Here is a 26,996-nt window from a genome sequence, read left to right as displayed (position 1 = left end):
ATCTGATTTTTGCACGGGTTTTTATTTCGCGACCGATCGGATCTTGAAAAAAAATAACCCTCGTATTTCCCATCCCATTTATTTAGCATAATTTTTTTTTAAAATCCAGTCATTACTTTAAAAATGTCACCAATTTTCTGCTACACAACCTTTTGTAAAAGGTTGCAAATAGAAGGCTGTCCTTCTTATCATAAAAGATTCTTTTTGTTTGAAAAGATGGCATGTTGTAGAAAAATAAATTTCCTTTTGTGCTGACCTAGATGTACATATCATTTTTCAACTTTACATAAAAATATTTATTATTTTGTGTCTATTTTAAGGCTTTTAGCTATCTATTTGCAGATGCTTCAATCCATGCAGTCCTAATCATCATTATGGTATATAAAGTTTTGTAATCTCCAAAAATAACTAAAAATGATTCCATTTAAAACAGAAAAAAAATTACAGTGCATCAAAAAACTTTTATAATAGTGGAGCGGTTACTTCCTTAGTATATTGGGCTATCACTAATTAATTTTTTCTTTTAACTTACTTTCATTTTTTTAATTTACATTTTTTGCATACGTTTTAAATAATATAGTTATTTCTTTATTTAAATTTAGGAGGCTCTTTAGATATCATAGGCAGAAGTTTTAAGTTAGAAACAGATTTTTTCAGTGGAATTAAAGATTGTTTCTGGCCAGGCAGGCAACAGATAATCACTCGAAGAAATGGTGACTTTAGATATTACATTGATGGAGCTCATACTATAGAAAGTATGAATGAATGTTCAAATTGGTTCAATGGACAAGTCAAAGGGTAACTATTTTAATTTTAGTCTTCTAAATAGGGTTTTATCTATATTTTCATTATTCATTAAATTGTTTATTTATACATTTTCTACATTAGGTTAAAAGTGTATTTAGTTTTCATACTTGTAAGCAATAATTTTATTGCCCATTTCTGAAATTACTTTTAACATAAGAGTACTTTTTTATAGTTCGATGTGATTGGTGAAAGGTAAATTATTAGCAGATTTCAAACTGTATATATGTATATATAATATTAAGAGTTACTACTAATATGTATATATATCTATATTATTAGAGTTAGAATATAAATATATATATATAACTTTTCATTAAACTTTAATTACATAACTTTTCATTAAATGTATTAATTTGGATGAACATGTTTTTAAACAATACAGTATGATCCCTTAGTGGTTCCACACCAATACCAAGCAGTACTGGACTATTTAAAAAATATGATTGAGTGAAAGTCTCAGATCTAGGCAGTTGTTTAGTTAGATGACTTTCAGAATCTTCTGTTCTTATGAACAGTTTTTTTTGTAGGCTTGCCCTTATTTCTGCTACAAAATTAAAAATGATAAAATTAATAATTTTAGAAAATAAATTTAACAAATACAAAAAAGAAAAAAAGTTGTACTATTGGAAAGGGGAAAACTTTTCCAATACTTTTTGAAGTCTGTGTCAAATTTAAAATGAATTATAAGTTGTTACTTCTAAATAAAGTATTTTAAAATTTTTTCAGCCTTTCTGCATGGAGATGACAAAGTATTAGGAATTTATTTAAAGTAAATAACCTACAGTTGGTTTTTCAAATCAGTTCCTTCTATTGACTAAAGCCATATACTGTTGCTTAACTTGAATATGTTATTCAAGTACATTTTGTATTCATACATTTTGACTCATACATTTTGTATTCCATATTTTGATATTTTGTGCACTCAAAATTCCTTTAAAATGTAGTGCTGATTTCAAAAAATAAATATCTAAGATTGTTTTGAGGGTGTAGTAGAAAAATTTTTTTTTGCAATGCAATATCTTTTTGTTTTTGGAGTCTGTTTAGTTTTTTCAAAACGTTTAAAAAATTTTATTAACATAAGTATTTTTATTTATCTTTAAATATTATTAACAAATTCATTAGATTATCAAGATCTGGACTTTAATATTTTTAGTTTATTCTAACGAAAATTATTATCTACGCACAGTAAATAAAGCTATACAGAAGATTGACATGTTTTCAGAGGTATCTCTTACCAATTTTTACTTTCCTATTATCATAATTCTAGAACTATGCTGCAAGAAGGGAAGGTATGGTAATCAGTTAAAAAATGGGATATGGGTTCTTTTTGCATTTCTTGACGTTTCATGACCAGAGATCCCTAAAAACAAAAAAAAAGTGGGGGGACAATGTGCATACATAAGTATGTGCATTGGTGTGTTTGAAGCTTAATAACTTGTCTGAATAAATCGATTTTGATAAAATTTTGTATAGTGTGTTTATGGGGAAATCTGTTGGTAAAATTTTAAGGTCAATATCTTCAGTAGAGGGTTTGGAGTTGATTTTCTCACATTTTTGCAAACATAAACCCACTTTATATTAAGCTCAATAATGCATACTTATTTATTCCTGCCCAAAAGAGAAATCTTAGATAACTTTTTCATGTATAATTATTCTCTTATATAAAAGTAAATAACAGATGCCAGGAAAGTAGAACTTTATTGCGAGATTTTTTTTGAAAAATGGTATTGAATTATGAAAATTCTGTTTAGTTCATGGGGAGACTTTGAAACAGTTTACAGATTTTATTGTAGTAAGATTAATTTCAAACAATTTTTGTGATCATATTTAATTTTTAAATTAAATAAAAAGAAAAAGCCGTAATAAGAAAGGGAGTTCAACAAGGATGTTCCCTATCTCCATTACTTTTTAATCTTTACATGGAACTAGCAGTTAATGATGTTAAAGAACAATTTAGATTCGGAGTAACAGTACAAGGTGAAAAGATAAAGATGCTACGATTTGCTGATGATATAGTAATTCTAGCCGAGAGTAAAAAGGATTTAGAAAAAACAATGAACGGCATAGATGAAGTCCTACGCAAGAATTATCGCATGAAAATAAACAAGAACAAAACAAAAGTAATGAAATGTAGTAGAAATAACAAAGATGGACCACTGAATGTGAAAATAGGAGGAGAAAAGATTATGGAGGTAGAAGAATTTTGTTATTTGGGAAGTAGAATTACTAATGATGGACGAAGCAGGAGCGATATAAAATGCCGAATAGCAGAAGCTAAACGAGCCTTCAGTAAGAAATATAATTTGTTTACATCAAAAATTAATTTAAATGTCAGGAAAATATTTTTGAAAGTGTATGTTTGGAGTGTCGTTTTATATGGAATTCAAACTTGGACAATCGGAGTATCTGAGAAGAAAAGATTAGAAGCTTTTGAAATGTGGTCTATCGGAGAATGTTAAAAATCAGATGGGTGGATAAAGTGACAAATGAAGAGGTATTGCGGCAAATAGATGAAGTAAGAAGCATTTGGAAAAATATAGTTAAAAGAAGAGACAGACTTATAGGCCACATACTAAGGCATCCTGGAATAGTCGCTTTAATATTGGAAGGACAGGTAGAAGGGAAAAATTGTGTAGGCAGGCCACGTTTGGAATATGTAAAACAAATTGTTAGGGATGTAGGATGTAGAGGGTATACTGAAATAAAACGACTAGCACTAGATAGGGAATCTTGGAGAGCTGCATCAAACCAGTCAAATGACTGAAGACAAAAAAAAAATTTAATTTTTAAAGTTCAGTTTATTTAAGAAAGTAACTGATGAAGATATTTCTGAAAACTATGTTATTCTTTTAGAACACAGAATGAATTAAAAAAGTACATATTACATAAGTGCATGTTCATAATATAAGTACATATTCATAATACGCTGCTTTAAGGTGGATTCATTAAATTGATTAAAACTATAAATAATAATTTTTTTTTTTGAGGTAGTTTCTAAAAATTAGTATTTACGAAAGCTAATATAAATTAAATGTTTAGTTATAAATAAAGGTCATCCTACATTTTACCTAAGCTCAGATAAAAGCAATATTAAATATCATAAACATTTGATGTATCAGCAGTCTCTTGGCAGAGTTCAGTATGATGCGTTAACAAGTCATTAGTACCCAACATGTTAAAAGAACAGAACGTGCTGAAGCTGTTTGTTTCTACACTGATTGTTCTCTGACATATTTGATAACAAGTTTAATATTGTTTTGATATTTGTACAACATAATCTGTCGTATAGACAAGATTCTTGAAGAGTTTCTCTGCATTTTGTTGTATACTTTGTCTTTGTCATGCCTTGTTCCAAAATTGTGACAAACCCATTTATTTTATAAACACTGTGTATGCAATTTTTTTACACATAAGTTGTTACTATTCTACTGTAACTTAACTTAATAATATGTATTATGGAGGAGACAGTTATAAAGATTAGGTGTAGGAGAAACATAATTATATTTCTATCAAATTTTTAATAACCGTTTTATTGAAGTACATATATATATATCTTAATTTTTTTTTTTTGTAAGGAGTAATGCAACACGTATCCTGTTATTTAATGTAACTAGCTATAGAGATACAGTAAGTTTAATGAAACCTTTGATTTCATGCCATTTTGATGTTGCCATATTTTGTTGTACTATTCCTTCACCAGGATTATCGGCTTCTTCAGGTAATTATAACTGATAAAATTTTTCTTTTCACTGATAATATTTGTTATTAATTTAGAATTATTACTTCATGAGTAATGTTCTAATTAATTTGTGGTTTTATCTTCCTTCTATATTGCCTAAATTCTGATTAAATGTTTACTTTATTGCTTTCATTTGTTTTTTCTTATTTACAGTAGATACCCTTTATTAGAATCACTGTTTAATTGAATCAACTGGATTATTGAATCATTTTTCTAAAACCCAAACCAAATGTAGGAAATTTGTATTAATTACTTCTTGTAATAGAATAAAAAAATCAGTTTATTGAATCAACATTTTAATGTTTAAATACGTTTTGTTATAATACAAAATGCATTATTTATGTTTATTGCACTGAATTATGTTGTTTATGCTTTTTTCTTACTGTAGTATTTGTATTTAATGTTTAAGTTGATTACTCCAAGGAAATGGGCCATATCGTACCATGGTCTTGTCGCTAGCTGGCTAAAGATAAACAGCTCTGCGCCAGACTTCCATCAGTAAAAGATGGCAGTCTAAATATGTATATATGCAGTAGTGCAGTACACTTTTGACTATTCATCTTTCAGTGTGTTTCATCCTTTTGCACTATGTATACTGTATATACGGCTCGATTCATGTTTGTTTAAATTTTTTAGTTTTCTTTTTGCATGTGCTTCAACTGTTAATGTTTAGTGTTACATTACTATCACTTCATTGGGATTTTGTCTGTTTATTTTTTGTGTACTGTACTGAAATTTTTGTGAATTTCAAAGTCATGGCAGATAAATGTAAGGATTTAAATTTACGTGAAAAATCTGAAGTTTTAAAAAAATACGACAAACTTCCTAAATGTAGTCAACAAGAAGCTGCAATGACACTGAGATTTTTTCAGACTTCTTTTTCCTGTATTAAAAGCCGCAAAGAATTGTAGGCTGCAGTCCTAAATGAGAATGTGAACAGAAAGAGGAGATGTGATTGTAAGAATGAAAATTTTGAACATAAAGTTGGTTACTGAGACAAGAACATTAAGTGTGCCCATCATCATCGATTCTTAGTGGTAAAGGCCAAACAATTTGCAGAAAAATTTGGTGATAATGATTTGAAATCAACAGATGGTTGGTGGCTTTCTTGTTGGAAAGAGAGAAACATTATTGTTTACAAGAGATTGTTAGTGAAAAATTGGATACTGATCAACCTGCTGCAGACGATTTGAGTAAGAACTTCATTCCCAAGATTTTAAAAAAACCTCAAACCTGATGATATGTGCAGTTGTAATGAACTAGGGTTATATTTCAGAACCCACCAGGTTGGTTTAGTGGTGAACGCGTCTTCCCAGATCAGCAGATTTGGAAGTCAAGAGTTCCAGCGTTCAAGTCCTAGTAAAGTCAGTTATTTTTACAAGGATTTGAATACTAGATCGTGGATACCGGTGTTCTTTGGTGGTTGGGTTTCAATTAACCACACATCTCAGGAATGGTCCAACTGAAACTGTACAAGACTACACTTCATTTACATTCATACATATCACCCTCATTCATCCTCTGAAGTATTATCTGAATGGTAATTACCGTAGCCTAAACAGGAAAAAGAAAAAGGGTTGTATTTCAGAGCACTTAATAATTTTTCATTATGTTTTTAAAAAAAACTGACAACTTGGGTGTTAAAAAGACTGCGTAACAGTTTTCTTCACTTGCAACATGAGTGAAAGAGAGAAAAAAAAATTCCACAGAATAGCATCCCATATCATTTTTTTTATAGTTCTAACATTTTTGCGTTGTTTATTGGCATTGACAACAGTTATACAGTCACTAAATTTGACAATACGCCCATTTTGTCTCCAGAAAAGAGTAGCTATGAGTTTCTTTACTGAACATTCTTGCTTAAACTTCTGATTATGTTCATTGGATTGTCTGCTAAATTGTCTCGATTTTAAAATAAGAAAAACAGGATTCATCTCCGCATTTCTAACAATGTGATCAAACAGTTTATCACCTTCATTTTCATAATGCTGTAAAAATTCATGTGCTGCAACAAGACTTTTTTTCTTGTGTCTGTCAGTTAATATCTTCAATATTTTGCAGCATACAATCTTTTTTTAGCCCAATTTTCCAGTTAAAACTTCATCAGTCAAAGTTTGTGAAATATCAGAAAAAGTGAAAGACAATTTTGCGCAGTAAAGCGATAGTTTTCTCAAATTTTTTGTCAATTTTTTCAATCAAATCATTCATTATCACCATCAACTGGTCACTATGGTCTTCATCATGAATGTTTGTTCATCCTTCTCGAAATGAACAGCACCACTGTCTTAATTTAGTGTAATTCATAATATTCAGTCCATAAATGTCAATAATTTGTCTGAATTTCAGCCTCAAATGCCTCAAATTGTACTTCACACTTGGCTGGATCATGAATTGTAGAATTCATTATAAATGGATGATTATAAATAAAATGACTGAACTATTGCTACTAACAGCTGACAATTGATTGAAATAACTGAGCTATGCAAACGACATGCTTACATTATTTTTATAGGCAGCAAATTAAAATGGACCTTATTTTAAAAACACGTATATGTTCCCTTAATTTTATTGATTTAAACTGCTATGACTTTTTTTAAAATTTTGCTCACTTTTTGTTTGTAGTAAATCATAACTAATTATGAGGGTCGTTCAGTAATTAAACAGACAAATAGCTGTGTAGCAAAAATGGTTTATTATATAAATAAAATTTTTTTTGTCTACTTTTCCATGTAATCCCCACCAACTTTTCTGCATTTGTCCCATGTTTTTACGAGTCTTCTTATCCCCTCAGCAAAGAAATCTTTACTTTGATCTCAATGCCAGTTTTTTACTTTTTTATTTACCTCTTTTTTGTTGTTGAATTTAATGCCAAGCAAAGCTTCTTTCATCTGACCAAACAGATAAAGATCCAAAGGGGCAAGGTCAGGGATGTGTAAGGAGGATGAGGTAGGAGCTCCCAACCCACTTTGCCAGCAGTTTCCATCATCAATTATGCTGTATGAGGTCGAGCATTGTCTTGAAGAAGAAGCATGCCCTTCCTCTGCCATCCCGGATATTTCCTCTTCAATGCGGGCTTGACTTTGTTCTCAATCCCGACTGAGTAGTATATGCTGTTGATAGTGTGTTGATCCAAATAATCACAGAAAATCAAATCATACGCACTCCAGAAGATGGTTAACATGACCTCATCAGCCGATGGTTGCATTTTGAATTTCTTACGAATAGGAGATTCAGGATGTTTCCACTGCATGTTTTGACACTTGGACTCCGGCTCATAATGATGTATCCTAATCTCATCACAAATTAAAATCCTGTCCAAAAATGCATTGCTGTTATTGAAGAAATGATTTTTGTGAAGAAATGAGTTGTGCCAGCACTTAATTGACATTTTTCAGCGATTTGTTCAACTGTAAGTTGTCGGTCTTTTCGGATAAGTGAATCAATACGAGAATCTAATGCCAAAGTTGACACTGTTACTGGACGCCTGGAACGGTGCTTGTCAATCACGCTTTTGTGGCCACTTTTAATACTTTTCTACCCATGTTTAAAAGTCATACGCAAAACAGCTGACTAACAGTCTTTATAAGATTGCTAACACTTACAAAAGTTTCAATTGCCTGCATTCAGTGTTTCCTTTACTAAAAATTTTTGTCTGTTTAATTATTGAATGATCCTCACATCTTGAAAAAAGTTATGTTTTTAAAAAACACTATGTTAAAAATAATGTAATTTTTATTTAATCTAGTTAACACTTCAAATAGAAAACTATTTAAAAAATAAAAAACATAGAAATGTTTTAAAATTGTGATTCACATAGGCTGTAAGCTTTGCTTAATTTTTCAGAACATAATAATTAGGTAAAGGCTGGCTAGTAATGTACTTAATAAAGCTTGAATGCTATTGAAAACATATTCTTTTCAATTAAAAAGGAATATGTACTTATCTTTAATGATGAATAATTATGATATTTTTTAAAAATGTGTCTGTTATTAAATAATATTTTATAATATTAGTTTACAATTTTTTAAATTTTTATTTATAGATCAAGCAATTTTAAAAACATCAGAAGAACATCAATTACAGAAATGTCTAGAAAATGAGAAATTATGGATTAAATTGAGTCATGAAAATTGTGAAGTAAAAGAAAAAATAACAAAAACTTTTAAACACGTTCAAGATTCTGTTGAATTTATTGAAAATTTATCAGGAAATAATCATATTTTGGTTACTGGTTCATTGTATCTTGTTGGTGCTTTATTTAGTGTTTTAGGTCCTGATTTAATCCTTACTAAAAATAATAAAATAAATAAATTATCGTAACAGAGGAAATAAAAATGTAATTCCTTAAAATTTGTTATTATTTGTTAATTCTTAAACATAAAACGGTCTTTAATCAGTTTATATCTTTATTAAGTTTTTGATTAAAACATTCTACTGGTCTTGAGAAATATCTGAACCCCTGACAATTATTTATCAACAGTTTTTGAGTATTTGGGCAACAAAAAAATTTCCTTAAAACTTCAAAGTGCCACAAAAGAAATTAGATTACCAAGGGCAATTAATGAAAATACATTTAAGCACATTATGTGCTTTTATAATAATAAAATACAAACAACTTAAACATAATAATGTATACTTAGTTTTTAGTGAAGTCAATTTTTTTTAATAATAATTTAACTGTTTGGGTTTCTAGCAGTTTTAATTATTAAAATTTCAATGTGACAGGTTAATAGATTGCTGAATATAAAGTATTAAACAATTTTTGTCTACAGGTAAATTATTTTTAAGCAAATATGCTTATAATTTATAAAAGCAGTGTGTCAAAATATTTTACCTTTTTTTGGCACCAATAAATATTTGTTATCATGTATCTTTAAAAAAAAAAAATTAATGAAACTATTATTTGGATTTGTTAATTTCGGTAATATTTTTATAAAATTATTTTTTTCTAAAAAAAAATCTAAAGGAGGCTTTCTAACATTAAAATTTTATGTTTTCTTCAAATTTTATTTTGAAGTTAGTAAATGTAATAAATATTTATGAGATGGTACTTTGTCATGTATTATAATTTATGTTACCATATGAAAATGTTTAAATCTAAGATATTTGGAGGAGGGCTAGCTGTAAGTAGTTACATAACTGTATTCCTTTATTTAACTTTAAGTGTAATGAATGTAAGTGTATTACATCATAGATTTGTCTAATCTATGTCTTTTTAATTTGAATTACAAAACAAATGATCATTGGAATGTAGATTGAAGAACTGATAGTTTTTAGATTTGATTTATCTGCTTTAGACTTACTCTGTTGACGTAATAGTCAAAGAAGTGCTTGATTGTACATTATTCATAATGTTGTTTTTAGATAAATTGAAGGACTGCTATTTTGTAATAAATGATCTTTAATACGAGGTGTATTCAAAAAGTAACAAGAATTTTGAAATTTTGCGGGTTGTATTAGTTCGATTCTTGGGATTTTTCGTTGTTGTATTCGTAAACATATTTGAAAAGTATTTGTACAATTTTTAGCCATTTGGATGTTTAGTCTGTTGTCAGCTGTCTAAAGGATAACATGTGTTTAGGCATGATCGGCGACTTTGTATTTATATAAATAATAGATCAGAGAATTTGTATTAAATTTTGCTATAAGAATGGAATAAAGTGTAGCAATGTTTTAAAAGTGTTAAATATGGATTTTGGTGAGTCTGCTATGAGTAAAACAAGGGTTTACGATTAGTATAAGTGTTTCCAAGAAGGTTGTGAAGACAAAGATGATGAACGCCACAGCATATCAACAACTGATGAAAACATGGAAAAATAGAAAGAAATGATTATGAGTGATCGCTGAATCACAATCAGAGAAGTCGCTGATGATGTTGGGATATCAATTGGCTCATGCCATGAAATTTTTTCAGATGTTTTGGGTAAAAAACGTGTGACAGCAAAATTTGTTCCAAAATTGTTGAATTTTGAACAAAAACAGTGGCGAATGGATGTTGCTAGGAGTCGCTAAATGAAGTCAACAACGATGCAGAACTACTGAACATGTCAATAGGTGATGAAACATGGGTTTATGACTATAATGAAACTAAGGTTAAGTCATTTCGGTGGAGGCATTCTGGATCCCCAAGACAGAAAAAAGCTTGACATGTACAGTTGAATCTGAAAGTTATGCTCACCGTGTTCTTAGATTTTAATGGCATAGTGCATCATGAGTTCTTGCCACAACATCAAACAATCAGTAAGGAGTATTACCTACAAGTTCAACACTGTTTGTGTGAAGCAAAAAAAAAGCCTGGATTTGTGGCGAAACAATTCATGGCTTTTACACCACGTAATGCACCTGCTCACACTTCATTGCTTTTTCATCATTTTTTTAGTCAAAAACAACACTGTAATGATACCCCAGCCACCACATTTGCCAGACATGGCCCTGTGTTTTTTTTTCTGTTCCCAAAAATAAAGAAAACCTTAAAGGGCTGTCATTTTACAAGCATAGATGAGATTAAAAGTAAATAGCTGAAAGAGCTAATCACTATTCCAAAGATTGAGATCCAGAAGTATTTCGTAGATTGGAAAAAGCACTGACATAAGTGTATAATACCTAATGGGACTATTTTGAAAGGGATAAACTAATGTAGATTAATAAATAAAATTCTTTCTAAAAAAAAAAACACAAAAATTCTTGTTACTTTTTGAACGCACCTTTTATTTAGTTAATTGCAGCTACCCCTCGCCAATTTTTGCTACACTTAGCCAATTTTTTTTAATTTTACATGGTCTTTATATTGAAAGAGATTTAAGCTTTATTTATAGTAAACAATGAACTTAAAACTTGTAGCTACATAGAAATCTAAAACAGCTATGTAGAATAACTCAGTAGTCCTGTGTAAGCAAGTCAATTCTGAGTAGAATAAAAATTTTATTAGTCATTGGTTTCAAAAATTCCATTTAACTAATTTTGTTCTTAATTGTATGTATTTAATATCTGTATGTATTTGTCCAAATAGGTGAACCATAAGTTTATTATCCTAGCAATTGAAATTATTTACTCTGTATTTGTTTAAATTTATTAATTGTAATTTATCATTGAAGTATTATTCACTTAGTATTGAATGGGTTTTCTCATATTTATTTAAAATGTTATAAGTTTTTAAGAATTTTTCTTCCATATGATGAGTTGTTTTTTAATAATTAGTTTGTAAAACATTTAACAAGTATTATATTGGATAATTAAAGCAAATTTAATATATTTAGTACTGTAAATCAATGTAAACCAAAAATGTAGTTAAGAAGTATTATTCAGTTAATCTGAAAAAATGAATTTTCTTGTTATTTGTTTGAGAAATAATTTGTTTTTTTTATTTATCTGTTATTTCTGTACATTATCAAGTTTTTAATATATATATATAAAATCAAATGACTAGAATAAAATTAATTTAGCTCTAATTGAATATATATTAGTTTTATTCTAGTCATTTGATTTGATATGAGTGCAAGATAATAATAATATTATTATTATTTGTAATTTTGGTAATTATGCAATTACCAAATTATGTTCTAATTAACATAACAGGTAATTATGTCTGTTAAAATGTAAACATTAAATTATAAAAAAGTAAAACATACAAGTGGGAAGAAATATAAATGGTAAAAATTTAGATTGATAGTCATCAGTTAATAAATGATGAAATAAATTTTTTTCACAATCAAACATGGCAGAGTCATGTTCTTTCATTCTTCCATTCAGAACTTCTAGAACTCTGAATAGCCTCTTGATAAGTTGTAAGTATTTCACGGAGAAGAAAAAGATATTCCTTGTCCTGATACCTGGAAAGTGTCTTTATTTGTCCCTGGTTCCTTAAATTGTATCTATCTTCATTATTCTTTGTTGTTTCTGTGTGAGGAATTACATTTTCATCTGATGATTCTTCTTGTTCTTGCATTCTCACTGTTCAAATTTGAGAGAGTTGTTATTTGTAGACATAACCTCCATCAAGGCATGCCTGGCCATTTGCTCTAAATAAATAATGGATTTGTCATGTAAAACTTATAACAAAAAGACTAGAAAATTGACTAGTGAAACTGTACTTTAAATACTGTTGTGGGGCCGAGTGTAGAAAAGTGAACCGTAGAAATGTATATACTAATTAAATAATGAATTTGTGAAGTAAAACTCATAAAATACACAATGAGATCGGTTACAAAAAACTATTTTATTGTGGCATTTAACAAAGGAACAAAAACGTTTAACAACTGAAGAAAACATCTCCACAACCAACTAATACTTAATGATATCGCAAACTATCGATTCTTAAACAGTCTCTGAAATTAAATAGGATCTCACAAAAATAAGAATTTATGGAATATGTTTATTTACAAAAATTAAACATATAAAACAAATGTATAAAACTTATAGACAGTGGACATAAATTATTATTAATACTCCTTGACATTCCCCCCTCCAATGTTCTTAATTCAAGCTCTCAGAAGTCTGTAGTTCACATTGAATTTTTCATACCCATGGGAGTTCATTCTGTAAGTACACCAGATGAAAATCCTTTTGTAAATATATCTACTGCTTGTTTTTCAGATGGAACGTACTCATTAACATTTCTTCCTTCTTTCATCATCTTCCTCACATAATGATATCTAGTTTCAATATGCTTTGATTGATCATGGAACATTGGTTTATTAAGTTTAATGGTCCTTTGATTGTCTATTAAGAGAGTTGGTTTGGAATTGACATAAAGTGCACCAACTTCCTTTAACAAAATGTCAAGCCAAACCAACCATTTGGCTGCCTCGGTTGCAGAAACACCTTAGCTTCAATATAAGAAGGTAATAAACAGTTTTGTAATTTACTTTTCTCCACCACTGGTCCAGTTCAGCATTTAAGTAGAGTTCCACTAGTCAATTTTCTAGTGATTTTGTCGCCAACAAAATTAGCATTAATGTATGCTTCACTCTCTCTACTGATTGTTTTATTATATCTAATGCCATCTTCAGGATTAGATTTCAGATAACTAAAAATGCTTTACCAGATTAAATTGGGTCTTTGTTGGTTGGCTCTGTGCTCTAGATGCAATATTTAGGGCAAAACTTAAGTCTGGTTTCGTGCCCAACACTAAATAATTTCAGGCAGTAATCAACCCAAATTAAAAAAAAAATTTTCTTCAATGCAGAACATCTGTAACCTTGGTAACTTGGTTAAATAATTCCTACTTATACCAGCATATTATTCACCAGAAAAAACAAAAATTTCAACAACAAACTCTTATTTTTGGGGTGGGTTTGGAAAAATCAGTTATAATTTTAGAACATATGATCTAAAGATATGTCTTTACTTCTGTGAGGTCTAATGACTTGGATTTTTTTTTAAATGTAGGGGATAAATTAATGTACAACACAACAAACTAGAATGAATTTTTAAGTCCTACTATCTGTATTAAAAAAATATATATATATAAAAAATGAAAACTAGTACCCATGTTACTAAATTCTAGATTTTATTTTTAAACTTGTATATTTCGGAATGGAATATCAATACTATACTTTGTAGAGCACATTTTCCTGGGTATATTGAAAAAAAATTCATTTGTTTATTATTTAAACGAACAAAGTTATGATATCTTTTGAAACACGATAAATAATAATTTTAGGAAAACAAACATTGAAGAATACAATGAAAAATATAGAACTCGCCCAGCAATATCCTTTAAAATTTTTCTGTTTTATATGTTACACCTTCTACTTCTTTTTTCTTTTCTTCCTCCTTCAGATTTTTAAACGTCAATATTCTACTCCTTTTATGGTACTCAGAAGATCTTGGTTGTTTTATCCTCAGCTTCTATTAACTATCTCTCTCTTCCTACAGCGACTGTGTTTCTATCAGGTGATAGACCAGACTTCTTCATGGATTTAATTATGGCAATATTTCCAAAATTGAAGTCATTGACTATTGCTTATCTCTACTAATTTTTTGGATACATTTTTAGATTTGTTACAAATGCCCCAAATACACCTACGCAAATTTTCATTGATACTTTGTATGCACCCTTGGGTACACTGTTCCAATAATGAAGGATCAGCTAATCTTTAATATATTGAGGCAACATATCTTAAAACTATTGTGTTGAGTGGTGTGTGGATATTGCCATTATGACTTCAGGTCTTTCACCATTAGCCAAGGCTCTCTGGTAGAAAAACCACTTCTTAGTGCCTACAGGACACGGTGTGCTTTGGTTCTTGGTCAGTGGAAAGGCAGTGGTGTAAGGTAGGAATTATTTTGTTGTTTCATTGACTCAACGTTCTTATCGATATTTGCTTAAATTGCATTTTTATAATATATTTTTAATTTAATATTAGTGCTTTCTTTTAAGTTCCCATAGGTTTTAACCACCTAATTTTCTCAGTGCTGAACCCAGATTTTTGGCTCCTTGGTTTACATTCCTATTTTTTAATTTAGTTTTGCTACCATACACATTCAAACTGAAGATGAGAAAAAACACTGGAGTCAGCATTGCCAACAACAGTGGAGTATTGTAACTTATAGAAAAGAGATGGCTTCCACAGAATCTCAGAAGCGATTGTTTCCATCTCTGGGGATGACCCATCATAATTTTGGCTACATTCAAGCTGGTGCCCCTTATACCAGAAGAAAAACTCAGGGCTGTTTTCTTCTAACTGGTTTTCAGTTACGACACAACTCTGACACATTTTGTTACTACAGAATAGTCTATTGCCAAGCCTGTGTCAACACTAATTACACATCCAACTCCATAATTTCATGTATGCCCTCTTATGCCATGTACCATCATAGCTAACATCAATATATAAAGTTTCATTCCTGTTAGTGATCGATTGAGTTGTTTATAATAATCTCTAACAAGCTGGTGAGCTCGGGACAAAGATTGGATCGAATTAGATTTACAAGCTGAATAAATAACACATGATTGTTTGTGAAAAGTTTGGTGGAAGTGGGATTCATGTTAATTATTTGACAGAATTTCTCTACATCACTGTGGCCTCTCCTAATCGACAAAAATGCATGTGTTACTCATCTGTTTGCCATCAGACACCTGAATTTTCAATTTTCAGAGAAGTAAATGAGCAGGACTCAAATTCTTCACAATGTTTATTCTGAACAACAAAGTTTTACACTAAGCCCAATCTTTCTTTAATTACTCATGCACAATGTCTGACTTTATCTCAGTTTTTTCAATAGCTGACTTGCTAACCTCACTTTTACAAGGACCAACGCTAATAGGAACAATTGACTGGACTGATTTTGCAAGTTCCACCATTTTTGAATAGCCAATTTAGCCTTATTTTTCTCAGAATTATAAGTATTCTTTTATTTTTTTTTTGATTGACTGTTTTTTACCCATAATGAAAGAGTAACTACTACTATGATTAGATGTATAACTAAATAATTTATTAATAAACTAATAACGAATATTTAGTTAGTAATTGTGGTTGACAGTCGCACATCTGAAAACAAAAAACCAGAAACAAAAAAGAAAACATGCCTACCAAACATAACCTAATTGACTAACTTTTAGAATTACTACCATGATTGCATTAATAACTGACCACAAATTAGAAAGAAAAGACCATGAATTACACAATATACTTTTAAAATAGTTAATGAAACCAGAAAACACTGTAACATTCGCAGTAAGACTAGAAATTTTGCAATTTTTAACACAAAAACAATATTATGTTTGGTAACTTTTGCCATCCAATACTGTAAACTAACTATGTAGCACAGTGGCTGAATATAACTAATTCAGAAAGAAACAATCTGTAAAATGGTTCCTGATTGAACCAGCTCTCTTATCTTAGAGAAGAGCAATATAAGTTTCAAAAATCTGTTTTTTACTGTTTTTTCCCCAGATTTTTTGACTGTCGCTGATTAGTAATTTTTTTTTTGCCTTTTAAATGGTATAATTTAAAAAATTAATCTTACTACAACATTAAGATCATAAAAAAATATAAAAATCAATGAAAAAAATTTTCTGACAAAATTATTTTTTATGGCTAAATATCAAGATTGATTACGTCCTTAAGTTTGTTATCTAAGTTTAACTTATGTTAAGTCAAATGTATTTATGTGTAACATCCTATACTCTATAAAATCTACAATTTTGACAGGTAGTTATGTTAAGAATTATAATAAGACTTTAGAATCTTGCTAAGGTGATGGCAGTTAAAAGCGTTTGTTTTCTTACTTACCACTAGGGCAGTCTGCCTCTATGATCACTTAGTTTAGTTGGCTTTCTCCACTCATTACAGCAACGTGTTACGTTAATTTATTCGTACATAGGAATTCTTTAACATAATCCACCGGGTTGGTCTAGTGGTGAACGCGTCTTCCCAAATCAGCTGATTTGGAAGTCGAGAGTTCCAGCATTCAAGTCCTACTAAAGCCAGTTATTTTTACACAGATTTGATTACTAGATTGTGGATACCAATCAGGTTAAAAGGCATTGAAAATAATAGGTTTCAATTAACCACACATCTCAGGAATGGTCGAACTGAGACTACACTTCATTTACACTCATACATATCATCCTCTGAAGTATTATCTGAACGGTACTTACCGGAGGCTAAACAGGAAAAAGAAAGCAATTCTTTAACATGTTCAATTATTATAGTCATGTTGTGTATATTCAAATCAAATGCAATTTCATCTATAAGAGTACATTTGTAATTTATCCAAATACTTTCAACGGCTATCATCGGACAATATAATGTATTTGTACAAGTTAATAAACATGGTTACACTTAGTTTACAATCCAACAATTACTACATCAAACACCATTAATAGTTGCAATACTTGAATGATTCAAGAAAGATTTTTAACCACCATAGATGTTTTGGTAAAACAAACAATGCATGCATTAGAGGTGTAGGATAGCAGACAAAAGTGTGGGATAAGTAGATGATGTCATTTTTGCAAAAGATGAAGGCGTCACTTCAGCATATATTGGATACAATTCTGAAAAAACTAAGCTTCTTGGTTTGAGAATTAATGCAGAGGAAACTGACTACGGTAGTGAAAAGATAGAATAAAAAATTGCCTGACATAAATTGCAGTGTAAAATTAGAAGGTACCCCGATAAAAACTAGAACATTTTTCTTATGACAAAAAAATAAATTGAAAAATGGTGTTAACAGCATAATCACTTGTAAAGTTATTGTTTTTCCACGTACAGTGTGGAAAAACAAGCATCCTCTACTGAAAATTTGGGTCTGAAATTTGGAGGCTCAAAAAACAAGAACAAAGAAATGTCATCAGTTTTGCCTCATGGTGCTTACAGAAAATAATGAAAATAAAATTGTGGCAGTATTACGTAAACAAGAATGTGTGAATAGAAGCTAATGAAGTGCCACCTACTACACTGGGTTTCTGCAGCCATCTTCACTGGTTCGGTCAATTTTAAAGAATGGATAATAACAATAGCCAAGTATACAACAGTATTGGCATTGGAAAGAGATCAAGAGGGCGACAATGGACAGTGGACAGTGGTCAGACAATATCCAAGAAGACATGAAACATGCAGTACAACTTAACAAAAACTGCAAATATCTGTCAAAACAAAATCCAGTGGAAGAAATTAGTTGATGACACTGTAACGTCTTGCATCATTAACGTATGACAAAGATATGCATAAAATGGTATGTATGGTAATTGTAACAAAAATAAATAATAAGAAATACGCCTTTCAGGATAAAAGTTTACTCTGACTGAATTTATTAATAATTACTTAACAGATAAAAGATATCAGATAGTAAATGATGAGAAAGAAGCCAGTATTTCTTTGGTACACAAGTCACTTCAATGAGTTAAGTATAACTCATCCTCAGAAATATGTAAATCAGTTTCCATATAAATTTGTGGTTAATGTAAAAAATTTATTAGCTATCATTTGCAGGCGTTTGTAAAGGTGAAGCAAAATATGATGAGACAGTAGAAATTTTACCATCCTGGTTACCAGAAACTTTTAACTTAAATACTAAATTACCACAATTTATTAGTTGTTTTCAATGGAAAAAAGATAAATTGTTAGATAATCATTGGATATGCAAGCCCTGGAACCTTGCAAGAGGATTAGATACATATATTACTGATATTGTAAATTTTATTATTAGACTATCAAATAGTGGCCCAAAAATTGATCAAAAATATATATGTAATCCTATTCTATTCTACACAGAAGTTGTTGAAGTTTCTGGCATAGTAAAATTTGATATCCATTATGTTATTCTTTTAAAATCTGTAAAACCATTAGAAGCATACACACATGAAAATTTCTTTCTTCATTTGCAAATAAATCATTTGATTTAAATGATTTTGATGTCTATGAAAAACATTTTACGGTTATGAATTATGGAAAAAGTACACTGTTGCATCGATTGTTGTGTAGTGATTTTATAAAACAATTTGAAAAGCAATATCCATCGGTTAAATGGAAATTAGTTGAAGAATAAATATTTTAAATGTTCAGGGAAATGTTTGAAGCTGCAGTTAAAAAAAAATTCATCTGGCGGAATTGGAGAAAGCCCACAGTCTCATGTGCTTTATGCTGCTGATGTAGTGCTTTCCTATTCTCCAAATAATATTGAAATAGAATCAAAGCTGTTAGAATTAAATTGGATTCCAAATTGTGATAGAGCATATTTATATTAAAATGAATTTACAATGATTTTCTTTCTTTTTCTGAGTGAAACTAAAAACATGTTTCACAAATTATAATTTTTTTTCTATTGGGCCTTTATTATAGCATTTATAATGTGAATTAACGTATAAAAACATAATATATAAATATAAAACAAAAGTTGAATCCACTTGTGTAATAATATAATGCATATTTTAAAAATATATGATTTATCTATTAATGTGTCTTTTTTTTAATTCAAAAAACTCATTGAAATTTTATAAACATAAAATTACTTTTATAATACTATTATAAAAGTTTAAAAATTTATAAAAGTACAAAAGTATTTTTCTTTATAAACTGTATTTTTGTAAAAAGAATATTTTTTAGCTTTAATCAAATTTTAATTATCTGACTTAATAGTAATTTTTGGTCTTAGTGGCCACTGACTTGGATGAAATTTGGCACAATGATTTCTGACATTGACACCATTTAATTTCAGTTACAAAGAGTCAAGGGAGCCAGGACCCATGAGTCTCATATTTAATTCTATGATTTCATTACATTAGCATATCACTTTGGTTATGTATATAGTCAATTTCATTCAGTGGTAGAAAACAAACTAATTTTTTTCCTTTTTCAAGGTCACCAAGGTTCTCGTACCTAAAAATTTACTAGCTTTAGAAATATACTGTATCTTTAAAAAATAAACTTACAACACTCTTCATTTTCAGAAAAAAATAAAATCTCAATAGAATAAATACTGGCCTAACTTTTCCAACAAAGCCAAGAAAATTGTGCAACTTACCATTTTTAAAAATATTTTTTGTATAATAATGCTAAAAGATCACAGACTTGTAAATTATGCTCATATGTATTAACTTAAATTTTCTGTAAATAAATGATAGTTATTTTAAGTTATATACCATTATCATCATATACTTATCTGCTTTGAAGCAGGATCCTTACATCATATCTACTCTCATTGTTTTCTTTTCTATTGTCAAAAAAATTTTGAATTTTTGATAGTTACCATTTCCTTTTATATCTTCTCTGCTCTGTACCCTCTTTAAGATTAATAACGACTTATTGGTCTTTCTTTACTCTTTTGGTTTCATCCTGACTGTTATCTTGCTACATTATAGCTACAATTTGACTTTAATGACAAAAGTCAAAGTCATTAAAAATATGATAATGATAACACTAAAACAATAATAATATGATATTGTTCATGATGTAATTGTATCAATGTCTTCAGCTCATTATGTTGTCTGAATCCACAAAAACCCAAAAAATACTACTACAAAATAGAAATTAATTATATTTAAATAAAATTAAGATATTTACTTAAGCTATCTCAAAAATATTATAGCGTTCAGTCACATGATATTTATGGAAATGTCTGAATCCAAATTGACGACAGTTTATGTAATATAGACTGCAAATTAAGTGCATTAATTATTGTTTTAATACTAATAAGCTGAATGTAAGTCAAAGCATTCAAGGAATGGCTTGTATATAATTATTTCTTCAAGGTTTTTGATACGTTTCCATACTACCTTGGAGGTAGCTGGCGTGTTATGATTTTTTTTCACGAGTGAAATCTCTTCCCAATAGCCCTATATAAAAACATTCGATTACGTTTTTGTTTTATTTATTTTTTCAACATAATTAAACAAAATTAATAAACAATCATATAAATAAAACTAATAACATAGAATTACTACTAATAACTAAACTAACAAAATATCTATTTTCTACGACGATTTTGTTTATTAGACTAGTTTTCAACCGGAGACAAATAACTTGTATCAATATATATAAAAAATAATTTGGTTTCATAACCGTTACAACTACACGATTGAAGAGTCTAGAAAATAGATGTTTTGTAATGAAACACATCCTTTTTTTTTTTTTTTTTTGAGAAATGCCATTTACGCACCCCCCATAAATGGGGGAGTGTCGGACTTGCACGGGTTCGGCTAGATGTTAAGAGCCTATGTGTACCCGCACCATACCGACTAAAACTCATATCTCACCTATTCTCCTCCGGGGTCGGTCCTACAGTTTAAGCATTGCGCGGGCACAGGAGGAGGTGCCTTTAGGGTCCAGGGACCCTGTGCTTCATCACCGTCGCCCATCCGCACAAGTACAGACGAACGACGGCTCCTGATCTTAAGTACTCTTATCTCATTCTCTCGCTGTATATCGTTATAACTTAAATCGTTATTGAAAAAATAAACATACGGCGTATACTCACTACTTTCTTACAAAATCTGATCAATAGTGCAGCATCCTTGACATCGTACAGATGGTCAGAACGATTCAGAGGTATAAGTTGAGAAAATCATCACCCTTCCCTAAAAGGGAATACCCATCCATAAGAAAAACATTCCACCCCCCTCCCCCCTTTGTTACAAATACCTATACTTTAATTTAAACTTGTCCTGCCTTTTTAACCTGACTCCTACCCTATCTATCCTATCCTTTTACCTATCCTAGTTTGGGTTAATACCAATGACTCAAGTTTTTTGGCTGTTGCAAATATGATCAGCTGTGAGAAAGAGAGTGAGTAATACGTCATTAGTTTTTGAAAAGGTCGAACGCGTCTTTTCATAAAAATCTTCAGCTCAGCTAGTCATTTTTCTAATGTATATATATATATATATGTATATATTGATCGATTTAAGGACTTCGTAAATACAGATACGTATAGTTTAAATATATATATATATAAATCTTATAGATTATAAGATTAATTAGATTAGACACATGTGGAAAAAGTGCTTCCCCTTTAATTTTTTGCGACGAAAAAGAGAACAGCCCAAGTAATATCTAGACTTTCACAAATTTACAAAGGGAATCCTGAAATGTCACGATGGAAGTTAGAAATTATGAAGAGAGAGTTCAACGAATTACATAGAAATTTTGAAAGCCACGAAAAGACAAAAGACTTAAAAATAAGAATGGAGAGACAAAAATCTGATCATACTAAAGAATAATTACGTTGGAGAGAGAAAACAATATGTTATACGTAAAGGTAGACATCCTAATACCCGTGACAAGTAATCTCTGAACAAATCATGTAAATAAATGACCTATATATTTTTCACTTTTGTTATCGTACAAGAAATTGTCTAGGAGGAAGATTATAAAGAAGCATGAGAATTGAGATCACGGACACGGTCATTTTTGTTATTCTATTAATTATATAAAATTTAAAAATAATACAATTCTAAATACAGTTATAAAGAACTTTTCGGCAGGAATATATATGTTACTGTGTATTGTACTGGGTACAAAAAGAAAGTAAGTTATTTGATCAAAATAATAGCTACTTATAAAAAATAATGATAAAAGCATCAGTGGCAATTTTTTTTTCAGTAGCTATTATGGAATGCAAAGGTGGCGGGATTTTCACAAATTCTCCCTACGAATCGCAGAACTTGGACAGTGTCCCTTGCTGCTGTATGATTCTATAATCGGGCTTGTTTAAGGGTTTATTTTTAGTGACGGGTCTAAATTTTAAGTTGTGTATTATTTTATATTTTAAGGACGGATTTATTAGCATTCCAATCCGTTTTTACCAGCGTTCTCGAACCCATTTTATGGTCCGACCGCGGGAGGCTAGGCTTTTGAAACCTGTCCTCCCGACGTGATTCCTCTTCAGACCGTCCACTGAAGGCCTTTTGGTGCTAACGATTCATAGGCTAGCAGGAATACGCCACAACGGGGCACTAACTTTTTAGAGGGAGCAATGCGCCCCCTTCTCTGGAGGGAGTCGCAATTGCTGATTTAATTGTAAGTGTTTTTAGGAATGGATAAGAAGATCTTCATCCACTTCTTTAATGGCTGCCCTTCACGGTGCATCTCTGCTGGGCTCTTTTCGGGACTCCTGTCCGTGACGTCGGGTCGGGACTACTAAAAACATTTAGCAGTCAAACCTGAACAACTATTCGGGTATAGTTTTATGTATTGTAGGCGTATTGTATTTACACATTTAATTTAAATATTATAAATCCCAATCAAAGCTCACTCTGAGACAGACGTTGCCTGGATTTTGTTCCTGTTTTGGTCCGCGGGGAGTACTTTATTTCTCCCCTACCCGGCATATCTGCCGAGCGTTCCCCTATCTGTCAACTGGGGACGCGTCCGATGGTGGACAGGAAACCTCTCACGGGTAATAATAATAATAATAATAATAATAACACCGTAGTGACGTTTGTAGATTTCAAGAAGGCATCTGTTGTGCAAAAGGTTCAACGCGGTCCAAAGAGACCATAACGAAAAAAAATAATCATAATTATTATGATTTTTTTCCGTTTTATTATTATTATTATTATTTGTACAAGGTAAAAAATAAAGAAGTATATTAATAATATAAGTTATAATTAATAATGTTATATACATAATATAATGTATGTATGGTGTTCGTCTAGTGGAGCTGGTGACCGCGAGACCCCCAATCACCGAGTTACTATCCTGTAACCTAGCCCCCAAGGGTCTGCATCCACGGTCTCCGTCAGTTCTCTTCAGCAGCGTGCCTTGTTCACGTTGATGGCTAGACGGAGCCGCTTCTTTGCCGTCTTATACTCAGCTGACCTTGCGTTCGCGTCTATGCGATTCCTCGCACGTTGCGCCACCCGTCTTAGTCGAAGACACTCTCGGCGCAACCCCGCAATCTCCGGTATCCACCAGTACACGGGTCGCTTCTGGTGCCTCGGCCCCCCGTAGGGCATGGAAGCGTCGCATGCAGAAGCGATCAGCCGCATGGTCGTAGCAACTACGGCTTCAGCGCCAGCGCCCCCCCCCCCCCCGTTGATGAAGTTTTCAGGGGCTACCACCCCTGAGGAGATCTTTCTGTTGAATTTATTCTCGTCGATTTTGTTGACGTTATATCTTTTCACTAGCCGTGGGGGCCCCGGACGCTCTCGTGTACCATTTAGGACTCTAAATGAGATGTATTGGTGGTCGCTACCGGTATAATCCTCGAGAACTCTCCAGTCCTGAACGAGCGTGACCAGCTCTTCGGAAGCGAGGGAAATATCAGGAATGGTTTCCAAATATCCTGGGCGGCGGAACGTCGTCGTGTTCCCTGTATTGAGAATCACGAGTCCAGTACGTGCCGCCATGTCCAGAATGTATTTCCCTCTGGAGTTGGTATGCGCCATACCCCAGTCTACCGCTCTGGAGTTGAAGTCCCCAGCTACCACCATCTCACCAGAGGCAGCGAGGATAACATCCTCCAGCGCGTCAACTTTCCGGCGAAAGTCCGCTATCGAATCATTTGGGGTGAGGTAACAGCTAAAAATCGTCACTTCACTTCACTTCACTTGTTGTGTAAGTGTGTATGTTGTAATTTATGTAGTGTTCTTGGTGTAGTATATGTGTATAATGTAAAGTGTTCTGCAGCTCACTGTATAGTGGGAAGAATAGCTGCAGAGGCTAGGCCCGTGGGGACGCCAACCCCCAAAGTCTTAAAGAATAAGACTCCCCGTCGGGGATTGGCTGGTTGTACTGTCAAATCAGACCCAGGGCACAGGTCCCACGGTGTTTCAGGTGCCATGGGTATGGGCATCTGGCTCATGGATGTAAGGGGCCTGAGAGAAGGGGCTCTGCCATAAGTGCGGGTTAGGGGAGCACAAAGCTAAGAAGTGTTCTGCCCCCCCCCTCGGTTCATGCTCTGCCAAGAAAAAGGGATGAACGCTTCGCAGCTGGCTCACGCACCTGGAACAAGGGAGTGTCAGGTCTTCCGGGCAGCCCTGGAGCAGGCGAAGAGAAGGCCCCGTTAAAATGTTGAACATAATACAGGCCAACCTTAACAGGAGCCGGCTAGCTGATGACTTGCTGCTGAAGCTAGCCAGAGACAGGGAGGCCGATTTGGTGCTGATCAGCGAGCAGTACCGGGACCGTGACGACTCCCAATGGTTCCGAGACTCGCTCGGGACTGCCGCGATATGGATTCCGTATCGCAGCAGAGCCCAACTTCGGAGGCACGGCGCAGGCGAGGGTTTCGTTTGGATCTGCTGCGGTGAAGAGAATTAATTTGGATATTTTATGAACTTTCTACTTTTGAATGAAATCCAAATATATCTGTCATACAAAAGTAGCAGTCACCGAAGTGGTACTTAGGTTCATGCCAAACTATCGGTACAGCAAACGGCATAGCTTGTTGTTTCCCCTTGAAACATTCAGTTAGAGTTACTGAGCACAATATGCAAGTAACACGAGGCGTCGAGATTTAATTTTGATCCCCGAGTGCACAACTAAAATAAAATTTATAAGCTGTTTTTATCAATTCAGAAATAGTCTTTCTTTGAGATTTAGGCATAATTTACCACAGACGTAATAAAAACTGTCTGGTTGATTTGAAGATCCACAAACTTTTGCAGAAGCCATGTTGTGGCAAATAAAAATGAGAAAAATCACTTTTGTAAAATAAAGAGTTGATGAAAATATAACAAAACAGTAATAACTCTGTTAAAACAAAACACAGATTTAGACAAGTGAAGCTTCACTGAATAAGATTTTAAGCTCTGAAGTAGGCATCAACAGATATCTGTATGATATCATCATACAGACATGTTTGTATGTTTCTACTTCTCATGATACAGTGTATATATTTATTTATTTATTAAGCATTTATGCATTTTGTTTAAAAGTAAAAATACAGAAACTATTCATAATTGTAATCAGAAGTTGATCAAAATGAGTATTACAAAAAACATTTACAAATTTATGATTTACATAAAACCGTTTCATGATAATGCAATTTCAATAGCATATTTGAAATCGGAACCAAAATTTCAATGAGAAAAGTTGTGTAACATGTTAAGACACAAATTTTGTGTTGACTAGTGTTTTTATTGACATAGTTTATTTATTTTAAGTATTTATTTAGTTTCTAAAAACTTCAACCTTACACTAGTTTCAATACTCTTAGTTAACCTCTCTTTAGATCCACTTCCATTGTCTAACTTATTTATTTTATCGTAACAAAATTCATGACATTTTCACATATGCTACACAAATATTGTGTTAAGATCATAAACAATTTCAAACTAAGTTTTTTTATCTATGAAAACCAAATAACTGATTGCATATCTTTCTTTTTTTTGGACAGGACCAATGTGAATTTCCTACTGCAGAACAAAGACATGGTTGAGCTTGATAAGTGTTAATACAAGTGATCAAACTCTAAACTCAACCAAGATCATCTCAGTTTATATACTACATATATTTTCTGACTTTCTCATATAGTTTTCTTACTAGTATGTAAAATGAATAGAATTTTAAAATTTTAATAATTTTTATCATCAAAACAGAGCAGCTATGCTGTGTAAATAATTTTATTTAAGAGTATGATTTATTATTATTGGACAATTTAAAACTTTTATCTGGTTTTTTATTAATTGTTATTTAAAATTAAATGTTGATGTATTTCAATACCTTATTATTTGAATAAAATAATTTAAAAAAATTATAAATTGTTTTATTTTAAGATTTCCTTTTTTATCTATTTTTATTACCTAAATCTCCTCTTTCTAGGTCCATTTGGTTGCCAATAATTTACGACCTCAGTTTCCTTTTCTTATTCTGTTCTTATCAAACTTTTCTAATATCTTTCTCTCTTATCTTTGTCCATTGTGTTATACATGTTCAAATACCTACATTACCTCTTGATCTTTAGTTAGGGAAATGCTGTTATGCAGAGTGTGTTATATTGATATTAATTTTCAGATGCAACTCCTTTTTTTGCCAGTATACAGAGTGATTGTGGTTAATTA

At 31.4% G+C, this 26,996-nt stretch overlaps 1 protein-coding gene and 1 pseudogene across 4 annotated transcripts in view; both read left to right on the top strand.

The window, feature by feature from the left end:
- LOC142327690 (folylpolyglutamate synthase, mitochondrial-like) overlaps positions 1–26,696 on the top strand; it is a 48,351-nt gene extending 21,655 nt beyond the window's left edge. The window contains exons 7-9 of one of the 4 annotated variants that reach the window (XM_075370938.1): positions 603–798; positions 4,383–4,525; positions 26,333–26,696. In XM_075370938.1, the coding sequence (XP_075227053.1) occupies positions 603–798; positions 4,383–4,525; positions 26,333–26,343 (350 nt within the window). In that variant the 3' untranslated portion in view covers positions 26,344–26,696. Of the gene's footprint in view, positions 1–602; positions 799–4,382; positions 4,526–8,588; positions 12,003–26,332 lie in introns of those variants that run through there. The other 3 variants (XM_075370937.1, XM_075370940.1, XM_075370939.1) reach the window with 3 other exon arrangements.
- Positions 18,286–19,390, top strand: LOC142327828 (tubulin--tyrosine ligase-like protein 12 pseudogene; annotated as a pseudogene).
- Positions 26,697–26,996: the final 300 nt, after the last annotated feature.

Source organism: Lycorma delicatula, chromosome 7, assembly GCF_047948215.1.
Source record: "Lycorma delicatula isolate Av1 chromosome 7, ASM4794821v1, whole genome shotgun sequence".
Lineage (NCBI taxonomy): Eukaryota > Metazoa > Arthropoda > Insecta > Hemiptera > Fulgoridae > Lycorma > Lycorma delicatula.
The sequence above is the reverse complement of the archived record's forward strand: the minus strand, read 5'-3'. Positions and strand labels throughout refer to the sequence as shown.